The sequence below is a fragment of the Palaemon carinicauda genome, chromosome 15, assembly GCF_036898095.1.
Source record: "Palaemon carinicauda isolate YSFRI2023 chromosome 15, ASM3689809v2, whole genome shotgun sequence".
Classification (NCBI taxonomy): domain Eukaryota; kingdom Metazoa; phylum Arthropoda; class Malacostraca; order Decapoda; family Palaemonidae; genus Palaemon; species Palaemon carinicauda.
Window position 1 is genome coordinate 63440503 of NC_090739.1, and position 20479 is coordinate 63460981.

Consider the following 20479-nt stretch of genomic DNA (forward strand, 5'->3'; position numbering starts at 1 on the left):
TGACGTTGGTTGCTCCCCTCTGGCCCGCGAGAGAGTGGTTCACAGAGGTACTTCAATGGCTGGTAGACGTTCCAAGGAGTCTTCCTCTAAGGATAGATCTCTTACGGTAGCCCCACGTAAGGGATCTTCATCAAAGCCTCCCCGCGCTTCGTCTGACTGCCTTCAGACTATCGAAAGACTCTCAAGAGCTCGAGGCTTTTCGAAGGAGGCAGCCAGAGCGATTGCGAGAGCTAGGAGAGCTTCTACCATCAAAGTATACCAGTCGAAGTGGGAAGTCTTTAGAGACTGGTGCAAGTCAGCATCTATTTCCTCTTCCAGTACCTCTGTAGCCCAAATCGCAGATTTTCTCCTACATCTGAGAAATGTTCGCTCCCTCTCAGCGCCCACTATTAAGGGCTACAGGAGCATGTTGGCGTCTGTATTCAGACATAGAGGCTTAGATCTTTCCAATAATAAAGATCTCCAAGATCTCCTTAAGTCTTTCGAGAGCTCTAAGGAGCGTCGTATGGCAACTCCTGGATGGAACTTAGACGTGGTCCTAAGGTTCCTAATGTCCGACAGGTTTGAGCCATTACATTCAGCCTCCCTAAAGGATCTCACCCTCAAGACGCTTTTCTTAGTGTGCTTGGCTTCGGCTAAAAGGGTCAGTGAGATCCATGCCTTCAGTAGGAACATCGGCTTTTCCACAGATAAAGCCACATGTTCACTTCAGCTTGGTTTCTTGGCCAAAAATGAACTGCCTTCTCGTCCTTGGCCTAAGTCATTTGATATACCTTGCCTGTCAGAGATCGTAGGCAACGAGCTTGAAAGAGTACAGTACTGTGTCCAGTTAGAGCTCTGAAGTTTTATTTAGCTCGTACCAAATCCTTACGAGGTGGATCTGAGGCCTTGTGGTGCTCAGTTAAGAAGCCATCATTGCCTATGTCAAAGAATGCTTTGTCATATTTTATTAGATTTTTAATCCGAGAGGCTCATTCTCACGAGTGAAAAAGACCGTTGCTTGCTTAAGGTTAAGACGCACGAAGTAAGAGCTATAGCAACTTCCGTGGCCTTTAAGCAAAACAGATCTCAGCGAAGTATTATGGACGCGACCTTTTGGAGAAGCAAGTCGGTATTCGCGTCATTTTACTTAAAAGATGTCCAGACTCTTTATGAGGACTGCTACACACTGGGTCCATTCGTTGCAGCGAGTGCAGTAGTGGGTGAGGGTTCTACCACTACATTCCCTTAATTCCAATATCCTTTTAATCTGTCTCTTGAAATGTTTTTAATCTTGTTTTGGGTTGTACGGAAGGCTAAGAAGCCTTTCACATCCTGGTTGATTTGGCGGGTGGTCAAATGTCATTTCTTGAGAGCGCCCAGATTAAGGGTTTTGATGAGGTCCTGTTGTATGGGTTGTCGCCCTGGATACTTCAGCTCCTGGAAGTCTTTCAGCATCCTGAGAGGATGGCTGGGCTTCGTGAGGAAAGCGGACTAACAAGGCAGAGTAATCGTCAGAGTCAGCTTCCTTACCAGGTACCTATATTTATTTGGGTTTTGTTATGATATAACTGTCAAAAACTCTAAGCATATACGCCGTAAACTGTATTAATACTGGTCTCTACCCACCACCATGGGTGTGAATCAGCTATTATATATTCACCGGCTAAGTTAAATATTTAAAAATGATATTTTGATTATAAAATAAATTTTTGAATATACTTACCCGGTGAATATATAAATTATAGGCCCTCCCTTCCTCCCCGATAGAGACCCAGCGGAATGAGAAGAACTGAGGCTGTTTACATGTATATGCGGTATCTGGCCAATAGTTGGCGCTGGTTGGTGGGCACACCCGCAACCTTCATGGCGATCGCTTGCGAGTTTTTGTGTTTCTGTCGAGCCGTCCGAGACGTCAGCTATTATATATTCACCGGGTAAGTATATTCAAAAATTTATTTTATAATCAAAATATCATTTTCTTTTGTTTCTCGCAAGAAATGAAAAGAAAATACTAACTTAACAAACAAAAGTATTTTATTTTTATAATGTAAAAGGAAATATATTATTTTCAAGAAAATATTTGCCCTATTAGTATATTTTCTTTAGATAAACATCAATGCATTATCAGAGATTAAAAAAGTAGCGTACAGTCAAATTTACGCTACGTAGTACTCATGACAACCGATACAGACCCTCAAAATACTTTGTATCATTATTTAATATTTCGATAATGGAAATACTAATATTAATCGTTAGCCTATTGGAAGGAAATCACTGTATTGCCCGGACACTTTCCGCCGGTGATGTGACGTCACCAGACATATAATATGAACTCGAATGATATTAAAACTTTTCTTAATGTATTTTTAACTGAAAATAAATACTGAACATTAACAATAAAAGAAAATAATAATTTACCAAGATAAATCAGTTGATATCTATACAAGAAAATAGATTATTTTCAAGGAAATATTCATCCTATTGCCGATAAACTTGTGACGTCATCGCCCTGAAAAAATGGTCGTAAAGTCGAATAGTCGTATGTTGCATAGGTCGTAAGTCGAGCAATACCTGTACTGTAAACAGGATTTCAGTAACACTGATGTTTCACTTTATTGTATCCAATAATAATATTCACATAATAGTATTGTATGATATAAAAATGCAGGCAATATACACCTTTTATATTGTTTACATTCATAATCTCTTCAAAGCTACCGTCTACGCTTTCCAAATCAGCTGATTAAGATAAACTGTCATATTATTTTTTTTTCTCTTGCTAAAAGAGACTATTATTACTATCATTTTTATTTTGCCATATAAAAGTATGTAGTAGTTAGTATAATTACTTTTCTCATATTTTATTTATGGTTTATTTTAATGGCAGATCGTAGTTTAAAGGTATTTTAGAATTGTTGCCCATACAAGATAATTATGTATTCTTTACCTTTACGGTGCTTGATTACAAAGCTCAGAAAATTGTTGACTTGTCTTCCAATTCTTCGTATAGTTTTTGTGCAATTTGTTTTACCTTTTAATCAATAGAAAGGGGTATAATGTAAAAAATATATCGGTCATATTCTACTTAACATCATTTGTTATAGCTATGGTAATAGTTTACATATATTATCGTACAAAAGTTAAAAGTGAACTCACATTACACACAAAATATAATGTAATTTTGTTCCGTAACTGAAATACAAACCACGCTAATTACATTGGGTAATTACTTTGGCGTAGCTGAATGACGAACCATAAGAATTTTAACAAGGGTTTACTACCCCACCGCTAGTTAGCGGGGGGGGGGGGGGGGGTAGCTTGCTACCCCTCCCCCCCTCACACACAGTGAGTGCTTCACTTTGCTTTTGGCTCGGAGAGACGACAGACGTGTCTGCGCTCTCCTTCGTTTTGACTGCCATAATCTGTTTTGCTTTTTCTTCCAGAGTCTTTGAAGTTGGCCTCTATCCTTTTATTATGCGTACGTGCCCTGGACTTCCCAGCCGCCCTTGTGGTACCTTTATGTTGGCCACGGACACCGATCCTCACTCCTTATGTCCTCAGTGTAGGGGCCAACGGTGTGATAAGTCTAACGTATGTATTGAGTGTAGGGAGTGGTCTACCTCCCAGTGGGAGAGGTTTGCCCGGCGCCGTAAGAAGAAGGCTAAGAGGTATATTTCTCCTTCAGAGGTTTCTCTGAAGAGAGAAAGTTCCAAGGCTTCTTCTTCCGTTGCCCTTTCCTCCTCCGAAGCTCCCACTCGGTCGGCCTCTCCCGGGAGAATGGCGAGTGGTAGCGTAGACTGTGTTTCTGTTTACCGATCCCGGGGTGCGGGAGAGGTAGTTGCAACCCATAGCGAGGCAGCTGCCCCTCCTCCCCCAGAAGAGGATATTGTTTCTCATTTACCTGTAAATAATTCTGATTTATTACAGCTTTGGGCTTCCTTGGGGCTTCAGGGTTCGCCCTCCAGGGAAGCCCTGTTTGATATGATCAAACTGGGTGCAACTGTCAAACAATCGCCAACAACAGCAGGGATAGATCCTCTGTCTGTGGTTGACGTTGTTGCGACGGAGGCATCGAATGTTTCTGTTCAAACACCCATGCCTGTTGCTGTTGCCAAGGTAGCTGAAGGCTTAGGTTCCCCCTCCGAACATCCTTCGAGGGAGGAACTAAGTCCTACGGTCTCTCCTGCAAGTGTTTCTCCCCCTCGGGGGAGTTCACTAACAGAGACTCCTCTGCGGAGGCCCTATGAAGGTCAGAGTGCTGATCCAACGGCCCCTCATGGGCGTATAAGGCGGAAGGCACGTCCTCCCCTTCACCGTAGAGGCCTTCCTTCTCCTCACAAGGGAATTAAGAGGGGCCTCTTCAGCTTGTCATCCCCGCAGTCCTCTGCGGAGGAGACAACTCGCCGCTCTCCTATCCTGCCAGCTACCCCCTTAGACCTCTCCAGGGATCGTTCGCGATCCCTATCGGAAGATGGTCGTCCTTCGGGACACTGTATCCTGAGACCTGCTGACCTGCCGTCACCCTTCAAGGATGATGCGCTGTACGTGCATACTAAACCTGTCATTGCGCAGGCACCGGTCCCTTCGGGGCAAAAGGGTAGTGATCGCAAAACTGCGCATCCAACCCTTGCGCGCTAGGTTATACCTGCGCGCCCTTCTGCTGTTGCTGCTGATGATCCTGATTTAGCGCCACTGCGCTCACCTACGCACGTGCGCGCAAATGTTCCATTGTTCCGTAACCGAAATACAAACCACGCTATTTACAAAGGGTATTACTTTTAGCGTAGCTGAAATGGCGAGCCATTAGAATTTAACGAGGGTGTATTACCCCCGCGCTAGTTAGCGGGGGGGTAGGGGAGTGGTAGCTAGCTACCCCTCCTCCCCCTCACACACAGGTGAATACACTCACTTTCACTTTTGGCTCGGACTGTGACAGACGTCTCTGTCTTGGTCCTCGCTTGGCAGCCATTTTTTGTTTTGTCTTTACTTAATCGCTTACTTTTCATTTACTCAATATATATGTTAAACATGTTTTCATGTTTGTATATATATTTGAGTATAGAAATGAGTAAGTTTCCTTTTCAGATTTGTGTGTGTAGTGTACGATATCTACGTGGAGGCCTCGGCAGTTAGGCCACCACGGCGTAATTTTATGGGTGGCGATCGAGTTTGACTTATGTCTTTCTCTCTCTCTCTCTCTCTCTTGAGGTCGTTCACCCTTTTACTACGTGTTACTACGGCCTTGTAGCCTAGCTTCCTTTCCGTGTGGGGGGTTGCTACGCCGTACGTCTGTTACGCGCCCTGTGCGCCCACGTTCGCCCTCGCGATCTAGAACTTCGGTTCAGGTCGGGGTCAAGGACTCTTCTTTGCGCAGGCTTCCACGCGTAGCCTTCTGCTTCAGCTCGTCAGCGATCATCAGCTCGCCAGCGATCATCAGCTCGCCAGCGATCATCAGCTCGTCAGCGATCATCAGCCCGCCAGCGATCATCAGCTCGCCAGCGATCTCCGGATCGCCCACGTGTGTTACAGCCGGCACGCCAACGTTCTCCAACACTTCTGAAGGAACATGGTTCGCCAGCTACTAGCTCACCTGCGCATGCTGATCGCCATCGCGCGACCCTCAACTGCGGATGCTGATCGCCATCGCGCGACCCTCAACTGCGGATGCTGATCGCCATCGCACAACCCTCAACTGCGGATGCTGATCGCCATCGCGCGACCCTCAACTGCGGATGCTGATCGCCATCGCGCGACCCTCAACTGCGGATGCTGATCGCCATCGCGCGACCCTCACCTGCGGATGCTGACCGCCATCGCGCGACCCTCACCTGCGGATGCTGACCGCCATCGCGCGACCCTCACCTGCGGATGCTGACCGCCATCGCGCGACCCTCACCTGCGGATGCTGATCGCCATCGCACGACCCTCAACTGCGGATGCTGATCGCCATCGCGCGACCGCACACCTGCGGATGCTGATCACCATCGCTCAACCCTGCGCATGCTGATCACCATCGCGCGACCCTCAACTGCGTATGCTGTTCACCATCACGCGATCGCCCACCTGCAGATGCTGTTCGCCATCGCGCGACCGCCAACCTGCGCATGCTGATCGCCATCGCGCGACCCTGGCATGCTGATCACCATCACGCGACCCTGCGCATACTGATCACCATCGCGCGACCCGGCGCATGCTGATCACTGCTCGCGATCGCTCACCTTCGCATACTGCTCGCCAACGCACGATCGCTCGCCTGCGCATACTGCTCGACCATCGCGTCGGCATAACACAACGCGCCATCGCCAACCTGTGCGCATCGGCATAACACAACGCGCCATCGCCTACCTGCGCGTTAGCGCTCACCAGCTCACCACCGATCGCTTGTTGATCCATATCGCCAGCGGTCCTCCTCGCCCACGCAGCAGCGCGTTTCCTCGCCATCGCGCTAACGCTTGCGTTCGCCGCCTCGGACTCGCTCTCATGCACCTGCCCACCCTCACGACCGCTCGCCTGCGCGCCCGCGCGACCGTTCGCCCGTGCAACCGTGCGACCGCTCGCCCGTGCAACCGCGCGACCGCTCGCCCGTGCAACCACGCGCCCACGTGCCTGCACGTCTACGCTCATGCTCTCCAATGTTCGCCCACGCGCGAACCAACGGTTTTTTCCATCGCGCAGACGGATGGTGTTCCGTCACGCAAACCTACAGTGTTTCTTCGCACAAATGTCGGCTTATTTCTTGCAGTATCCATTGCTCGTCTATGGGTTATCGCTCGCCGACCACCAGGAATTCCCGTCGCGCGAGCTCCAGGGCAATTGCGACCACGATTCCCAATGGGGTTTTCGCAGCATAACCAGCCTGGCGAGTTCTTCTGGAGCATATTTCCAGAACACTGCCTCACCCCGTAAACACTGAGCATGGCATTTGCAAGAATAGGAGAAACTTAAGGGAGATCTGAGCAACACTCCTCTATTCCTGAACCTGGGTTAGCCCTTTCCCGTCATTCCCTGGAGGGATTTTTGGCGGGGGGGCTTTCCGTTCGAGATTTCTCCATCGGAGAAGGGGTGACTGCTTACCTCTTCCTCTGGGAGCTTACCTGGTTCTTTCCCTCCTCGGTTACGGCCCGAGGTTTGGTTCAAGGAAGCTACAGGAAGATCAAGGGTACTTTCCTCCTCTCGAGCTCAGGCACCTTGGCCTTTCGTCGTTAAGTATCTAACTTGCGGACAAGCTCGATGTTGTACCATCTGGACGCGCTGACTGAGGGCTTCCTTCGGGTGTCTCATCTGTGGAGGTCGACGACCTCAGACACCCTTCCATCCTTGAGAAGACTTTGTTTGTGCCCAAGGACAGAGACTTAGACAGCTGCTGTGCGGAGTAAATCGACTTCCGGTTTCACTCCTCCAAGGCGCTTTCTTCCAGACTCTGCAGGGCTCCAGCGCCCTTTTCTTTCAACCACGTCGGCCTAAGTTATCGGCTACGACAACTGGGACAAGGTGTCCAATTGCAGTTTCCTCCTGTCAGGAACAGATGGCACGGGAGACTCCCCCGGGGGGGCATAGTCCTAAAAGGAGTTCACGAACTCTAGGATTGCAGGTTTTTCGCTGGGAGGATGCTTAAGGTTACTCATCCGAATGACAGCTTCCCGATGCCCATTCCCGCACAATCTCTGTGAGTAGCCAAGGATATCGCGCCTGCCGTCTCTGTCAGCGAATTCAGTGTCTCTGAACCTCTATGCCATAGCGTCAGCAGAGTTGCCCGGTTGGGCAGAATGATCCATACCTTAGGAGAAGGTCTTCCTTAGGATCATCGACGGCTTCACCCCCGGCCCCCTCAGTCGATCCTTTCTTGTAAGGAAGGATCTGAGAGGGGATGTCCATAGTCGACCTCTCAGCCCTGATCAAGTTTGTCGAACAAACTTCGGCCAGCGTAGACCAGCAGAATCGATCAGACTGGTAACGAGGCGACAGGACTCCTTAAACCCTGGATTGGAAGGACGGGTACTTTCAGTTTCCATTCCATCCATCTTCCAGGGTGCTCGTCGAATTCAGCCTAGACTGCAAGTATTCCTGCCTATGATGCAGTGTGGCTATCCCGCCGTGGCATAGTAGGTTTGTTTCCCCAGAGAACTCTCCCTGCCTTCCTCTTGGCCGCTCAGGTGCAGGCTTCCGCCTCCTCTGCTGTTTGGAGGGCTGGTCAACTCCGGTAGGCTCGGGTTTCGACCTTCTTCAGCGCCGGGACAAGCTTCCGGATGCTTACCATGAGTGTTTCCTCATGGTATTTTGCTTGGAGCCTTCTCTTCCTCTGCCTCAACATCTGGAGTATCTGGCCATGATATTGAGTCAACCGCCTTACCACATTGGAAACCCCGCTTCTCGTCCGTCCAGCGAGGTTAAGCAACGTCGGTACTTGGATGGGTGACCACCTGGGGACGCCAGATTCTGTTACCACATCCTCCAAGCCTTCCTTTCGGTTGACTGTGGCAAGACTGAGGAGAGTCGCAGTACCTGTTCTCAGTCAAGCAGAGCTTTCAGCCCTACCTTGGAACGTTTCCTAGTTCTTCTTTCCTCATTGACCCGTCTATAGTCCGAACGGTCGCCTCAGGATAAGTTCCATGTGGGGCGATCCAAGTTCCGGTGGCTTCAGGCAATGTTCAACCGGACTCCCTGGCCCTATGGGACCAGCGGAACTATTAGACCTGCAATGGGTGTTGACCTATGGAGCCTCTTGATGGTAGTGGATATTCTCGTCCTTTCCCCACATTCTTGATGCGGTTCTCGGACTCGTCAAAGGAAAGGGGGAGGGGCATGTTCCGGTCCAGGCCTATGGTCAAGACCTGAAGGATACCTCTCCATCATTCAGGCAGGCTTAGGGGCCTTAGTCTGGCCCCTCTTCAGATCCTACAGCTCCTGCCGAGTCGCCCCGTTGCGCGTCGACTTCATTCTAACCAGCAGGGGACGCATTTTCACACCTTCACATCTTGCAGTAGAGATACCGGGATGATTGAGATTCTCTCAATACCACCATCGGCTCTCTCATTCCAGGCAGGGGAATGTTTCTCTCAGACTATCCGAGCAGAACCTCATAGAGAGAGTGTACGTAGGGGTCTTTGACCTTGGGTAACCAGCAAGTGCTGGTCTGGGGGACCTGATCGCGACAGCTTGGAACCTCAAGCTTCCGCTAGTCTTCCCCCCAGTCTCAGACCCCGAGACTCTGGCAAGATGCATTCCGGTGATGGTGGGACAACTTCGACGCCTGCGTCTTCCCTCCTTTTTGTCTGCGGACAATGGGTCTCAACAAGACCAGGTTGTCTGTCAACCTTTCAATGGGAGAGCTCCACTGGGACTATGCGCAGAACGGTTCCTGGACCCTCTGCTTCCCCTGACGGAACTCCCGGGAGAGCTTCTCCCACGGCGCAGACTACTCAAGCAACCACATTGCGACATCTCTCCCGAACCGGGGCGTCGCTTCGGCTTCATGCCTGGAGACACTACGCTTCCTCCTCTAGAAGAGACAACCCGCTACAGTCGCGGTACGGAGGTCGCGTCATCTGCGATAGTCATCCACAGGGGTCTCCCAGGCAAAGTGAAGAGTCTAAGGTGGTTGGTGCCGTGGGAGATATACCTCTTCCCTTGAGGCCTCTTCTCCAGCAATAACGGTCTTTTGCCTTTCGGCGGGAGGAAACTCCTTTCCGCTCTCGGCAATGAAGCCTGTCGCTCAGCCTTTCCCTGACCTTCAGGCTTAAAGGAATAACTTTTTCCTGCCCGCTGGATCTATCCTCGCTCATGCGAAGCTACGATCGTCCCTGCCCTAGTCGGAGGAAGACCTCCAACTTGGAGCATGGCTCGGACTTTTAGTCCTTTAAGAGATCTTCTCAAGACCCTTTTACGACAGGCCTCGGATTGTATTCCGCCTTGGGTCTTCTGCTCACTCTGGCCACGGCCAGTGTGTAAGCAATCTTCTTGGTCTCTTACTACTCCCCCCTTTCTAAGGAAGAGGGGAAGGCAACATTCAGGCTCGCTCCTGAGTTGTTGGCTAGACTCAGAATCTGAGGGTCCCGGCCCTTTCGGTCCGATTCATTCAAGATTTTGAGTCTCCATTCTGTGTCTGATGTCCCAAGACCTTCTCTTTCTTGCCAGTAAGGAATCGAGATGTTAGCGCTGGGAACAGCTGCAGTTTGTCCTCAGTTGCAGCCGATTTGGGAACACAAGGAGGACATGGGGGGAGAGTCACCAGTATACCTCTTCAGCCCGGACTCAAGGACATTCATCTCGACCTGTCTTCAGACCCTCCCCCGTCACGTCGCCCTACAGCACGATGTTGGATACATAGCAACGTCCCTCGCCTTCGAGTAATACTACTCTGTGACGCAGGTGCTACAAGCTGGAGTCTGGAAGCGACTGATGACCTTCGCAGCCCGCTTCCTGCAGGGCGTGACCCACAGGAGTCTCGATACGTTTTCTATCGCTCTGTGGTGGCTACACAACAGCTGGTCTAACCTCAGGCTCCTTTTTGGACAGGCAGCAGAAGGTTGAGGGCATTGTTATCAGGTTTTAGTCTACATGAACGAAAGAAGTATGTCTGGCCCTTACTTCTTTCTTCATCATCCCCTCTACGGGGAAGCAGCATCCTGGTCTCTGCATAGCTGACCTCGAACCTCTGCAGGTAAACCATGCTTCCTTGTGTTCCGAGTATTGAGTCAATACTGTCGCGTCCCCCATTCCCTGACGAGGTGGTATTGGGAACGTCCTAACCCAGAGTTCCTTCTGGAACTCCAGGTCAACTGCCTAGGACGGGTCACACTTCTTCCTTCACACACAAGCTTACGTAGGCCACATGGTTCCTTGCGGAGCAAGGAACTTGTGAGGTGCAGGGACTCCTTTTCTCGAGTGCGACTCACTCGGATTCTGAGTCCCCGGGTAAAGCCAAAGCCAGTATGGCTGGGGACTTTCCACCCTTCCTAAGGGATAAGTCACCCTTTGTAAATAGCGTGGTTTGTATTTCGGTTACGGAACAAATGACAAATTCGAAGATAATTTGTATTTTTCCTAACCATACAAACCTTAGCTATTTACACATACTTGCCCGCCAGCCCTGTCCCCCAAGACAAGTCCTACCTCTAAGTGAAAGTGAGTATTCACCTGTGTGTGAGGGGGAGGAGGGAGAGCTACCACTCCCCTACCCCCCCCCCCCGCTAACTAGCGCGGGGGTAATACACCCTCGTTAAATTCTAATGGCTCGCCATTTCAGCTACGCTAAAAGTAATACCCTTTGTAAATAGCTAAGGTTTGTATGGTTAGGAAAAATACAAATTATCTTCGAATTTGTCATGTTACGCGCCAGGATTCCCCTGCGTGCCCACAACCTTCGGGGCACCCTCGCCCATCGGCAGTTCCTGCGTTAGCGCGCCCGCGCCCACCTGCGCACACGCGCTCTCCTGCGCACAAGCGCCCGGCAGTTCCTGACCATCTCGCTGTCCAAGAGGCACCTAAGTTAGCGCACAGGCGCTCACAGGTGCCTCTAGACCCCCAGCACTTTTATACTACCAAGAGTGATGCGCGCCAACCTGGCGCAGTTCCTGTTATAGCGCACGCGCTCGCCAACGCGTCAGCGCGCTTCTACATCTCAGCGCGCAGTCCAGGAGGTTCCTAAGCTAGCGCACGGGCACTCACAGGTTCCCCTGGACTCACTTCCAGCTGCGCGCGATATACCAACTGAGCGCAATGTTCCAGTATCGCGCGATGCGCGCCCAACCCAACAGCGCACACCCACGCGTTCAGTTCCTGCTGCGCGCCCATCGCAACAGCGCACACCTGTGCGCCCGCATCCTGATGCGCGCCCACGATCTCCTGCGCACCCGGCCATCTCACGATCACCTAAGGCACCTGCGCAACCTGTTCGCCCGGCTATCTTACGATCGCCTAAGGCAGCTGCGCAACCTGCGCACCGTTCGCCTGCGCGTCAGCGCACCAACTCACCCTCGCGCTATCACCAGACTGCGCAATCGCGCCCACGCCTTGCCGTGTCAGACACTGCACAATTGCGCCCATCAGTAGTACATCAATCTACTGCGCGCCCTCGCATCCAGCCTTCATCCCCGCCTTGTATGCCAGCTCCTGCGCGCCACACGCCCTCGCCGTCTCCTACGTGCGCCCGTGCCGTCTCCTGCGCGCCCACGCCCTCAGCCTCGCCCGCTCACGTGCGCGAATAACCTGCCGCGCACGATTCCTTCACGCGCGACCCAGAACAGGGCTCATCACGCGATCACCAGCGTGATCGGCGCCCCGATCGCCAACGCGATCACGCTCGAGTTCCAACAGGGCTACAGGCAGACAGGTCATCATCGCATTCCCCTCCCCGCAAGCGCAGAACAGCGCGCTCGCTGGAGGAAGGGAGGTTTCCAGACAGGTCTAAGGACTCTTCTTTTTCTTCTATTGCAGCTTCTCAACAGGCGAACCCCCATGTGTCGACTCCTTCAAGGGATCGAACGACCCCCTTCCCGCCAGAGGGAGTATCTGACAGCGCGACTCAGTCAGCAGCCCTGGTTTGGCACCATTGTCAGAGCGCTTATGCAGGCAATGAAGCCTGTGCTCTCTGACTTGGGCCACAAATCAGTGGCAGCTTCCTCCCCCCTGAAGAGGAAGAGAGGAGTCCCCTCCGTGGTAACTTCTCCAAGGACTATCCTGTCTCCTTGCAAGTCCTTACGTAAGGCACCTCCCCCTCCTCAGACTTTCTCTCCCTCCCCTGCGGATGAATATTACCCATCCTCAGGAGAGTCCGAAGAGCCGGTCCATTCCCCCATCGCACCAATGGGGGAAACTCTGCCTCGCCCTGAGAAGTCTTCTCGTACAGAGGTGGGAAAGCCTTACATCCATCATTGCTGGAGCCCTGTATCCCTCCTAGGAGGGAACCGAAGGACTCGAAGACTGTTCCCAAGTCTTCCGCAAGGACCAGACAGGAACCAGATAGACCTTTGGAGAACGTCCGCGAGTCTCCCCAGGAAGAGCCTCTGGGGACGGGAGACTTCGCTGCCAGTCCGTCAGGAGGAGAGCATCAAGAGTCAGAACATGCGTTCTGGCAAGTCCTGACCCTCATGAGGAACCTCAATGGGATCCCAGACCCAGAGATTCCTCCTCGTGAGGGAAAGGATACGGTCCTGGACCGAATCTACGGCACCCAGAAACCCTCTAGGGCCAGTGCAGCTTTGCCCTGGTCACAGGGGATGAAGAGTGCCAGAGACAAGGTCGAAGGCCAGCTTTCTGAGCTAGCCTCCTCCAATAGATCCAGCGCCGGTAACAAGCTCCTCCCTCCTCCTCGAGTACATCAGAGGAGGTACTTTGAGATCCTAGAGGAGTCTTGTTTGGGTCTTCCAGTCCTATTCTGCAACTGAGATCCTGAGCCTGGAGAAGGTTGCGAAGTGTGCCATGCAGGCAACTACGTGGCTTGACATTTGGCTGGGGTCTCTGGGCATCCTGGTACGTTCCGAGGATCTGTCCAAAGAAAGGACCAGGAAGGCTCTGGAGACATTCTTACTCTCAGGCACTCGGACCATTGAGTTTCTGGCCCACCAAGTCTCGAGCTTGTGGGCCAACACGATTCTCAAGCGTCGGGACGCAGTGGCTGAGAGGTTTCACCAGAAGGTCCCCAGTTCCGATGTTAGCAGGCTCAGACACACTTCCGTTCTCGGTAAGAGCTTGTTTGAGCCAAAGGACGTGGAGCTAGCCGCTGAGAGGTGGAGAAAGTCCAATCAGGACTCCCTCATCCACAAGGCCCTGACATCGAGGCCTTACAAACCTCCAGCAGCCCCGTCCAGCTAAGGACACAAAGAAGACAACGGCAGCGAAGCCATCTCCTCGACCTTTGGGACACTCTTCTCGGAAGATCATCTGGATCGTTTGTCATCACAATTTGAACGCTCTTCTTCTGGAAGGCGTTCTTGCTGTAGAGCTTAACGCTCACGAGTCCTTTGGTCTCAACGCTTTCCTCAGAGGCGTTCTTCTTCACGAGGAGAAGTCTCGTGATTGCGCTCTGCATGATCATGAGCATCCCAGTCTAGACCCAGGTCTAGACGCTTGCGTTCTAGATCACGAGGACGAAGCTCCTGTTCATGAGGGCGGCGTTCACGCTCGCTGGGGCACTATTCACGAGAATGACATTCACGTTCGCGAGATTTTGCATTCACGACGCTCATGCCGTTCTCAAACGAGAGCTAGACACTCCCGTTCATGAACAGCTTGTTCACGATCAAGGTCTAGACGTTCCTCGTCTAGAGTTAGAGGCAAGCGTTCGCGCAGTCTATCAGCGCGTAGTCCCTCAACCCGCCTTTCCCCTAAACGACCTCGGACCGAACTTGATCGTGAGACTGACCGCCCCTGAGACAGGCGTCCAGCTAAACCCCCAGTGCCTTCTACCGCCTGAGTTGTTTTGGCAAAGCGTTCACCTTTACGACGCTCGGAAATGCGTCCCGATGGGACCCGTTCTCCAATGCTTAGGGTTGCCCCTACTCAGAGGCCCTCTCTACCGACTTCATCGGGTGTAGGTGCTTCTTTGCTGCAGCAGGAATGTGTTAGGCCTTCTACTTCCACTTCCTAGTTGCAAGCATTTCTGCTCATAAATCGCACCTGTTGTCGCACGAAATGCGCGATTTTGTGCGCAAGTCAGCGATTTCTGTGAACAATTCACGAGCAGATGTTTCGGAACCGCGAGCAAGTGCGGGACCAACACCTTCGGCTTCTACCACCTCCAGTGGAAGCCAATACCCTTTCCAGAAGGTTTTAAGGAGCCTCCTAATAGGTTCCCTAATTTCCCTATTAACCCGGATCGTCCTTCTCGGCCGTCGAAAAACATGTTCCTCTCGCTGAGACACTCCCCTGCGTCGACGCAGGCTCCTTCTAGAGCTCCCCCTATGGGACGTTCTCCTCCAGGACCTTCAAGGGAAGCCCATGGCTTGCTTAGAGGTTCTGAGCTTCCTGCATGGGTGAGCACCTTCCTCTCCACCCTGCAGAAGTCTCTGAGTGTGGCTCCTCCACTGCCACAACCTCCGACTGCTCCAGTTAGAGCTACCCCAGGATTCCTTTGGAGTTATCTTCAAGTTCGCCTCTTGGGAGTCTAGACCATAGAAGGAGACCAGTGTCAGACAAGGCACGGAGATCACCTTCATCTCGATCTCATGCAAGGGCCCTCCTTCTTCTGACTCTTACATTGGCCAACCTGCCTTTTACTCTGGTTAAGGCAAGGGAAACCATGACTAAGAGACAGAAGAGAAGGATGAGAGGCGTAACACCACCTCAAGCCGACATCATCCACCCTAGGACGAGTAGGGACATAGGCTCGCCCAGGGAGATAGCTGTCCATCCCTTCAACCCTCAAGAAATTGAGGTAGTGCCTTCTGACCAGCGTCCAATTTTTTTTATGTCCTCCGTAGGAAGAGCCTTCAGCTCCCACTGCCAAAGCTTAGGCTGCTGTTGCCTCGAAGCCCTTGCAAGTTCCCCCTCCAAAGACCGCAGAGGAACTTTTTGTGCGAAGGGAGTCGAAAGACACCAAGACGAAACCCAAGAACGCTGCGGCAAGGCAAGTTCCTTTGGGTGAGGCACAGAGAAGGTCTCCTGTGGCGGGTCCCTCTTTTGACACCGTTGACAACCCTGACCCACCCCAGGCTCTGGATGTGAGCCTGGAGGTGGACAACCCCTTGGATACTGATGATGAAAGTTTTCCAAAGGCAGCTAGTCTGAACTTTCACTCTGAACAAGAGAGGCGTGAGTCGGAGCACACCTTTGGCAGGTCCTCTCTTGTATGAGGGCCATTAATATGCTGTGTACTCCTGGTACCACCACCCAGGAGGGTAAGGACATGGTTCTTGACGAAATATTCGAGACCCAGAAGCCTCTCAGAACTAGTGCAGCTTTGACCTGGTCTATAAAGAGGCCACCAAAAGGAAAGCTATCGCTCAGATAGCCAGAACTTCTAGTTCCTTGAGGGCAGGTTCTTCCTCTCGATCTTTACCACTTCCTTTTGTCTTACAAAGGAAGTACCATGAGATCAAAGGGGAACTTCATTCCACCATGACCCTCGACCCTTCAGTAGAGTCTCTAATGAAGGATCTTCTGGCTCAAACTCTCTCATCTTTGAGGGCCTCCCTCTTGGCAATTGAGCTCCTTAACATCGAGAGAGACGCGAAGTACGCCATGCAGGCGGCTTCGTGGCTTGACCTATGGCTAGAATCCTTGGGCTTCATGGTCCGCTCCCACAATCTTTCGAAGGAGTCGACCAGGAAGACTTTCGAGTCTTTCCTGTTGTCTGGTAGCCGAACTCTTTGAGTTCCTATTGCACCACGTCGTCAATTTGTGGGCGAATGCTATACTCAAGAAAAGGGATACTGTCATTGGGAAATTCCACAAGTAAGTGCCGAAGGTAGAAGTCTCCCGGTTGAGGAATTCCACCCTTGAGGGTTCTCCTCTCTTCGTTCCAGAGGAGATAGAGAGGGCTGCTGAACGATGGAGGAAATCGTCCAACGATTCTCTCTTCCATAGGGCCATGACATCAAGGCCCTATGGTAGACCTTCCCAATCTTCTTGCAGTCAGCAATCACCTTCTTCTCAACCTTCAACTCCTAGGTCCTCAGGTCCTACAAAGGTGTCTGAATGGCCCTTTCAGTCCAAAGGCCAGAAAGGGAACAAGTCCTTCAGAGGTAAGAAGGGAGGAAAGAGAAGTGTCCGAGGTGGTCACTCCCACTAGAAATGGCATTCCTCTTCACCTATCACCTGTGGCAGGATGCCTGCAGCACCTCTGGCAGAGGTGGCAGTTTCACAGGGCAGATCCCTGGATGGTCGAAGTTATCACTCTAGGGTATTGCGTCCCGTTCATTCAATCTCTCCCTCCTCTGACTCGGGATCCAGTGCATCTAAGCTTCTATGTGAAGGGATCCGCAAAGGAGCTATCCCTCAGGGCTGAAGTCCAGACCATGCTGCATAAGGCACTCTCCAAGAGGTTGCAGAGGGGTCCCCAGGCTTCTACAGTTGAATTTTTATGGTGAAAAAGGCTACTGGAGGCTGGAGACCAGTCATCAATCTCTCCCCTGTGAACAATTTTGTGCAACAGACTCGATTCAGAATACGGTAGACAGGGTCATTCAGGCGATTTGACCAAAGGACTTCATGTGCACATTGGATCTAAATGACGCATACTTCCAGATCCCAATCCATCCATCTTCAAGGAAGTATTTTAGGTTCATACACGAGAACAAGATATACCAGTTCAAGGTTCTATGCTTCGGTCTCACGACAGCTCCTCAGGTACATACCAGAGTGTTCCCCTAGTGTCATCTTGGGCTCACAGGAACGGCATTTGTCTCAGATATCTGGACAACTGGCTAATCCTGACAGACTCGGAGACGACTCGTTTTCCGGCCAACTTTGAACCTAGTCTCCTATCTAGGTCCCTTGCCGTCCTGCTTAATTGGGTCTAGAGGTCAGGAAGCCACTCCCACCTCCTAAAGTGTAAGTCTCCTTAGAAAGTAAGTCTCCGTGTTGGAACAAATCACAAATTCTAAGTAATTTGTATTTTTCCTAACATACTTACCGAGAACTACTTTCGTCTAATGGCCCTCCCTTCCTTCCCCGAGTGCCTTACTGACCCTTGGGTAATTAAGCATCCAAGAACTTACTGAGGGTCGAGACCCAAACTTGCACGCGGCCTGACTCAGGATTAGCCTCAGGGCACGTATCCTTCCGCCTGAGGTAGTCCTCACAGAAAACGGAAGTAGGGTAAACTACACAAAACTCTGGTCGGATGAGAGGCGATTCCAGGTACTCCTAAGAAAGTAGTTCTCGGTAAGTATGTTAGGAAAAATACAAATTACTTAGAATTTGTGATTTTTCCCTAACATCATCTGTCCCCCAGAAGTCCTACCTGCAATCAAAAGTGACATACTTCACAGATGTGAGAGTATATATAGAGGTACCCAGCCACACCCAGCCTACCCACTCAAGCAGTTAGGCAGGGTTGCCACCTCGCACTTCAAGTCTAATGGCTACCTTCCAGCTTCGCCGAAAGATAATCCCAATAAATAACTCCAGGTTTGTATTAGTTAAGGAAAAATACAAATTATCTCTGAATTTGTCATACCGTATACAAGTGATAGGAAGTGGAATGGCATTAACACCCTTGATCTTTATAGAGACTTAGGGTTAAACATCCCTAGATTTTAAACCAGCCAGTTTGGTTATAGAAACTTCTCCCTCCTAAGAATAGGTCTCATATTGAAGGATGAAGGTTTGTATATGTGTAGGAACAAATCACAAATTTTAAAATTAATTTGTATTTTTTCTAGTGATACAAACTGGACTCCTTTAAGTCCTAGTTCCTATCTCATCTAGGTGAAGGTCATAGTGGCCTTTTAGTTAGCTGTCAGAGAGTGGGGTGGGGTTTCCCCAGCTACCTGCCAATAACTACCAAGACCTCGTCTTAAATTTTAATAGCCGAGTTTCCAGCTTTGCTGAAATCATACTCATATTAAAGGACTTAAATTTATATAATTAGAAAAAATACAAATCACTTTTAAAATTTGTAATTTTTTTATTAGATATGTAAAATTTACACATACACTAGTATCAAAGTGATGAGCTATGCAATTCTTTTTTTTCTTACAGAGTGATCTTCAATATTTGGGAACGTTTCCCAGAGGCCGAATCAAAGATGGTCCAACAAAACGGCCAGCCATATCGAGGACACAAATCGGTGTCTCGGGAATCAAGAGAGATACTAATAGTTTGGCTTCCATTGATGCTAATTTCCGTTTCAATCCGAGCCTCACATCCACAGTTACAAAGACTACCAAAGTTCCTTCTTCAAGATCCTTACTCACTGATAAATGTAATTATTGAATTTTGAGTTCATAGTATATTTCCTTCCCTCAAAATCTTCTTCAATCTTTTTATTTTATTTTTTTTTCCTCTGTTTGCCTTTGTCTGGTTTTCTATCATTTCTGTCTATCTTCTTGACAGTACTGTATCATCAAATCTAATACTGGTTTTTGTAATCGTAGAATACATGCTATTATAAATTAAAATTTCAACTGCCTTCCCTTACATTTTAACTTGATGTGTCATAGAAGTAAAGGATGGAGTGAAAATTAAAATGTCTCTTATTGAAAGTTACTGTAGAAAACTTTCCAGCACTCAAGTTTAAGTTCAATTAGGTACAGTACTGTAATTCGACAAAATATTTTTATTGTACTGTACAGGTATTTAGAGTTCATTGATTTGATTTTGTATAGTGCAGATGATTACAATCTTAAGTTTTCTCTCTCACCTTCCAGATTTATTAAAGCACACATCAATACCCAAAAGTTTTTCATCTCATCACAAGAAGTCAAATTTACTAAAGAGTCAGTCTTCTGTGAAAAGATTGTACGATGTAAAATATCCAGGTGTAGATGACAAGACGTTGTTGAAAGCATTCACAAAACTAACGGGGGAAAAGGAGATTTTGTACTCAAGAGGTAAGATTTTTTATTATATTCCTTTTTCTCCTCATTTGCATGATAGAATTGGAGCTTTGCTCTACTGTACTTAAAGGTGTTTTGATTGATAGTTTATTCTTCTCATGTATAACTGTCAGTTAAGTTTTCAGAAGGTTATTTCACAAATTCTTGTTAAGTCTTGGCCTGGTTAAACTATATTATGATAATGATAAAATTTGTTCCTACACAGATGTCATTTAAATGGGGTTACTTCTTGCAAAGCTAGTTACGGCCAGTTGAAGAATTATCAAGTGTCTGGTAGTCTGATATGGCTGCATCACCCTACCATTGTATTGGGTTGGTATAAAATTGCTCGTGGCTGATATCTTACTCTTCTTCTGGCCGCTAAAGAGAAGGGACGTCTGTTACTAGCCTCCAGTTTTCTTACTTTGTTTAATTCCTGTCTCATTTTCTGTAACTGAATAAGTGCAAAATAATTGTGTTATGCTTACTTGTCCTGGTATTGATGGATAGCATTGTTGGACATTCATGAGCTTCCTTTATGTTGATCCTCATTCGTTGTGTCTTACATGTCAAGGACATAGATGCTCATTGGAGTCCCCTTGTGTTGTGTATAGGGAGTGGTTATCCTCCAAATGGGAGAAGTTCCATGGCCAGTGAAAGAAGCCGAACACAATCGCTCTCTTTCGATTGCTTCGGCTTCGAAGGAGAGCAAGAAGTTTAGGTCTCCTGTTTCTATCCCAGATGTTCCCCTGTCTGAGTCTTATATTATTGGATCTTACCCAGGACACGGTATTGGAGAATGGTGACCAAGTGTTTATCAAGGAATTCGACAACATAGTTCTTACTGCCCTCCAACATGAGGCCAAGAATTCTACCTTCGTTGCTGATCCTTCAGGCTTCACTTCAGCTGTCAAGCTTGCCCCGGCTGATGCTCACTAGTTACTAGCTGAGATCTCTCATCCTGGTCGTTCACCATCTCCCCCTACAAGTATACTTTAGCACATATGAGCAGCTCCTCA

General features: G+C 49.6%; 1 protein-coding gene across 1 annotated transcript in view; it reads left to right on the forward strand.

Moving 5' to 3' along the window:
* LOC137654642 (sentrin-specific protease 1-like) overlaps nt 1–20479 on the forward strand; it is a 153304-nt gene that overhangs the window by 81399 nt on the left and 51426 nt on the right. The window contains 3 exon segments of the mRNA XM_068388448.1: nt 18625–18847; nt 19293–19447; nt 19449–19475. Coding sequence (XP_068244549.1) covers nt 18625–18847; nt 19293–19447; nt 19449–19475 — 405 coding nt within the window.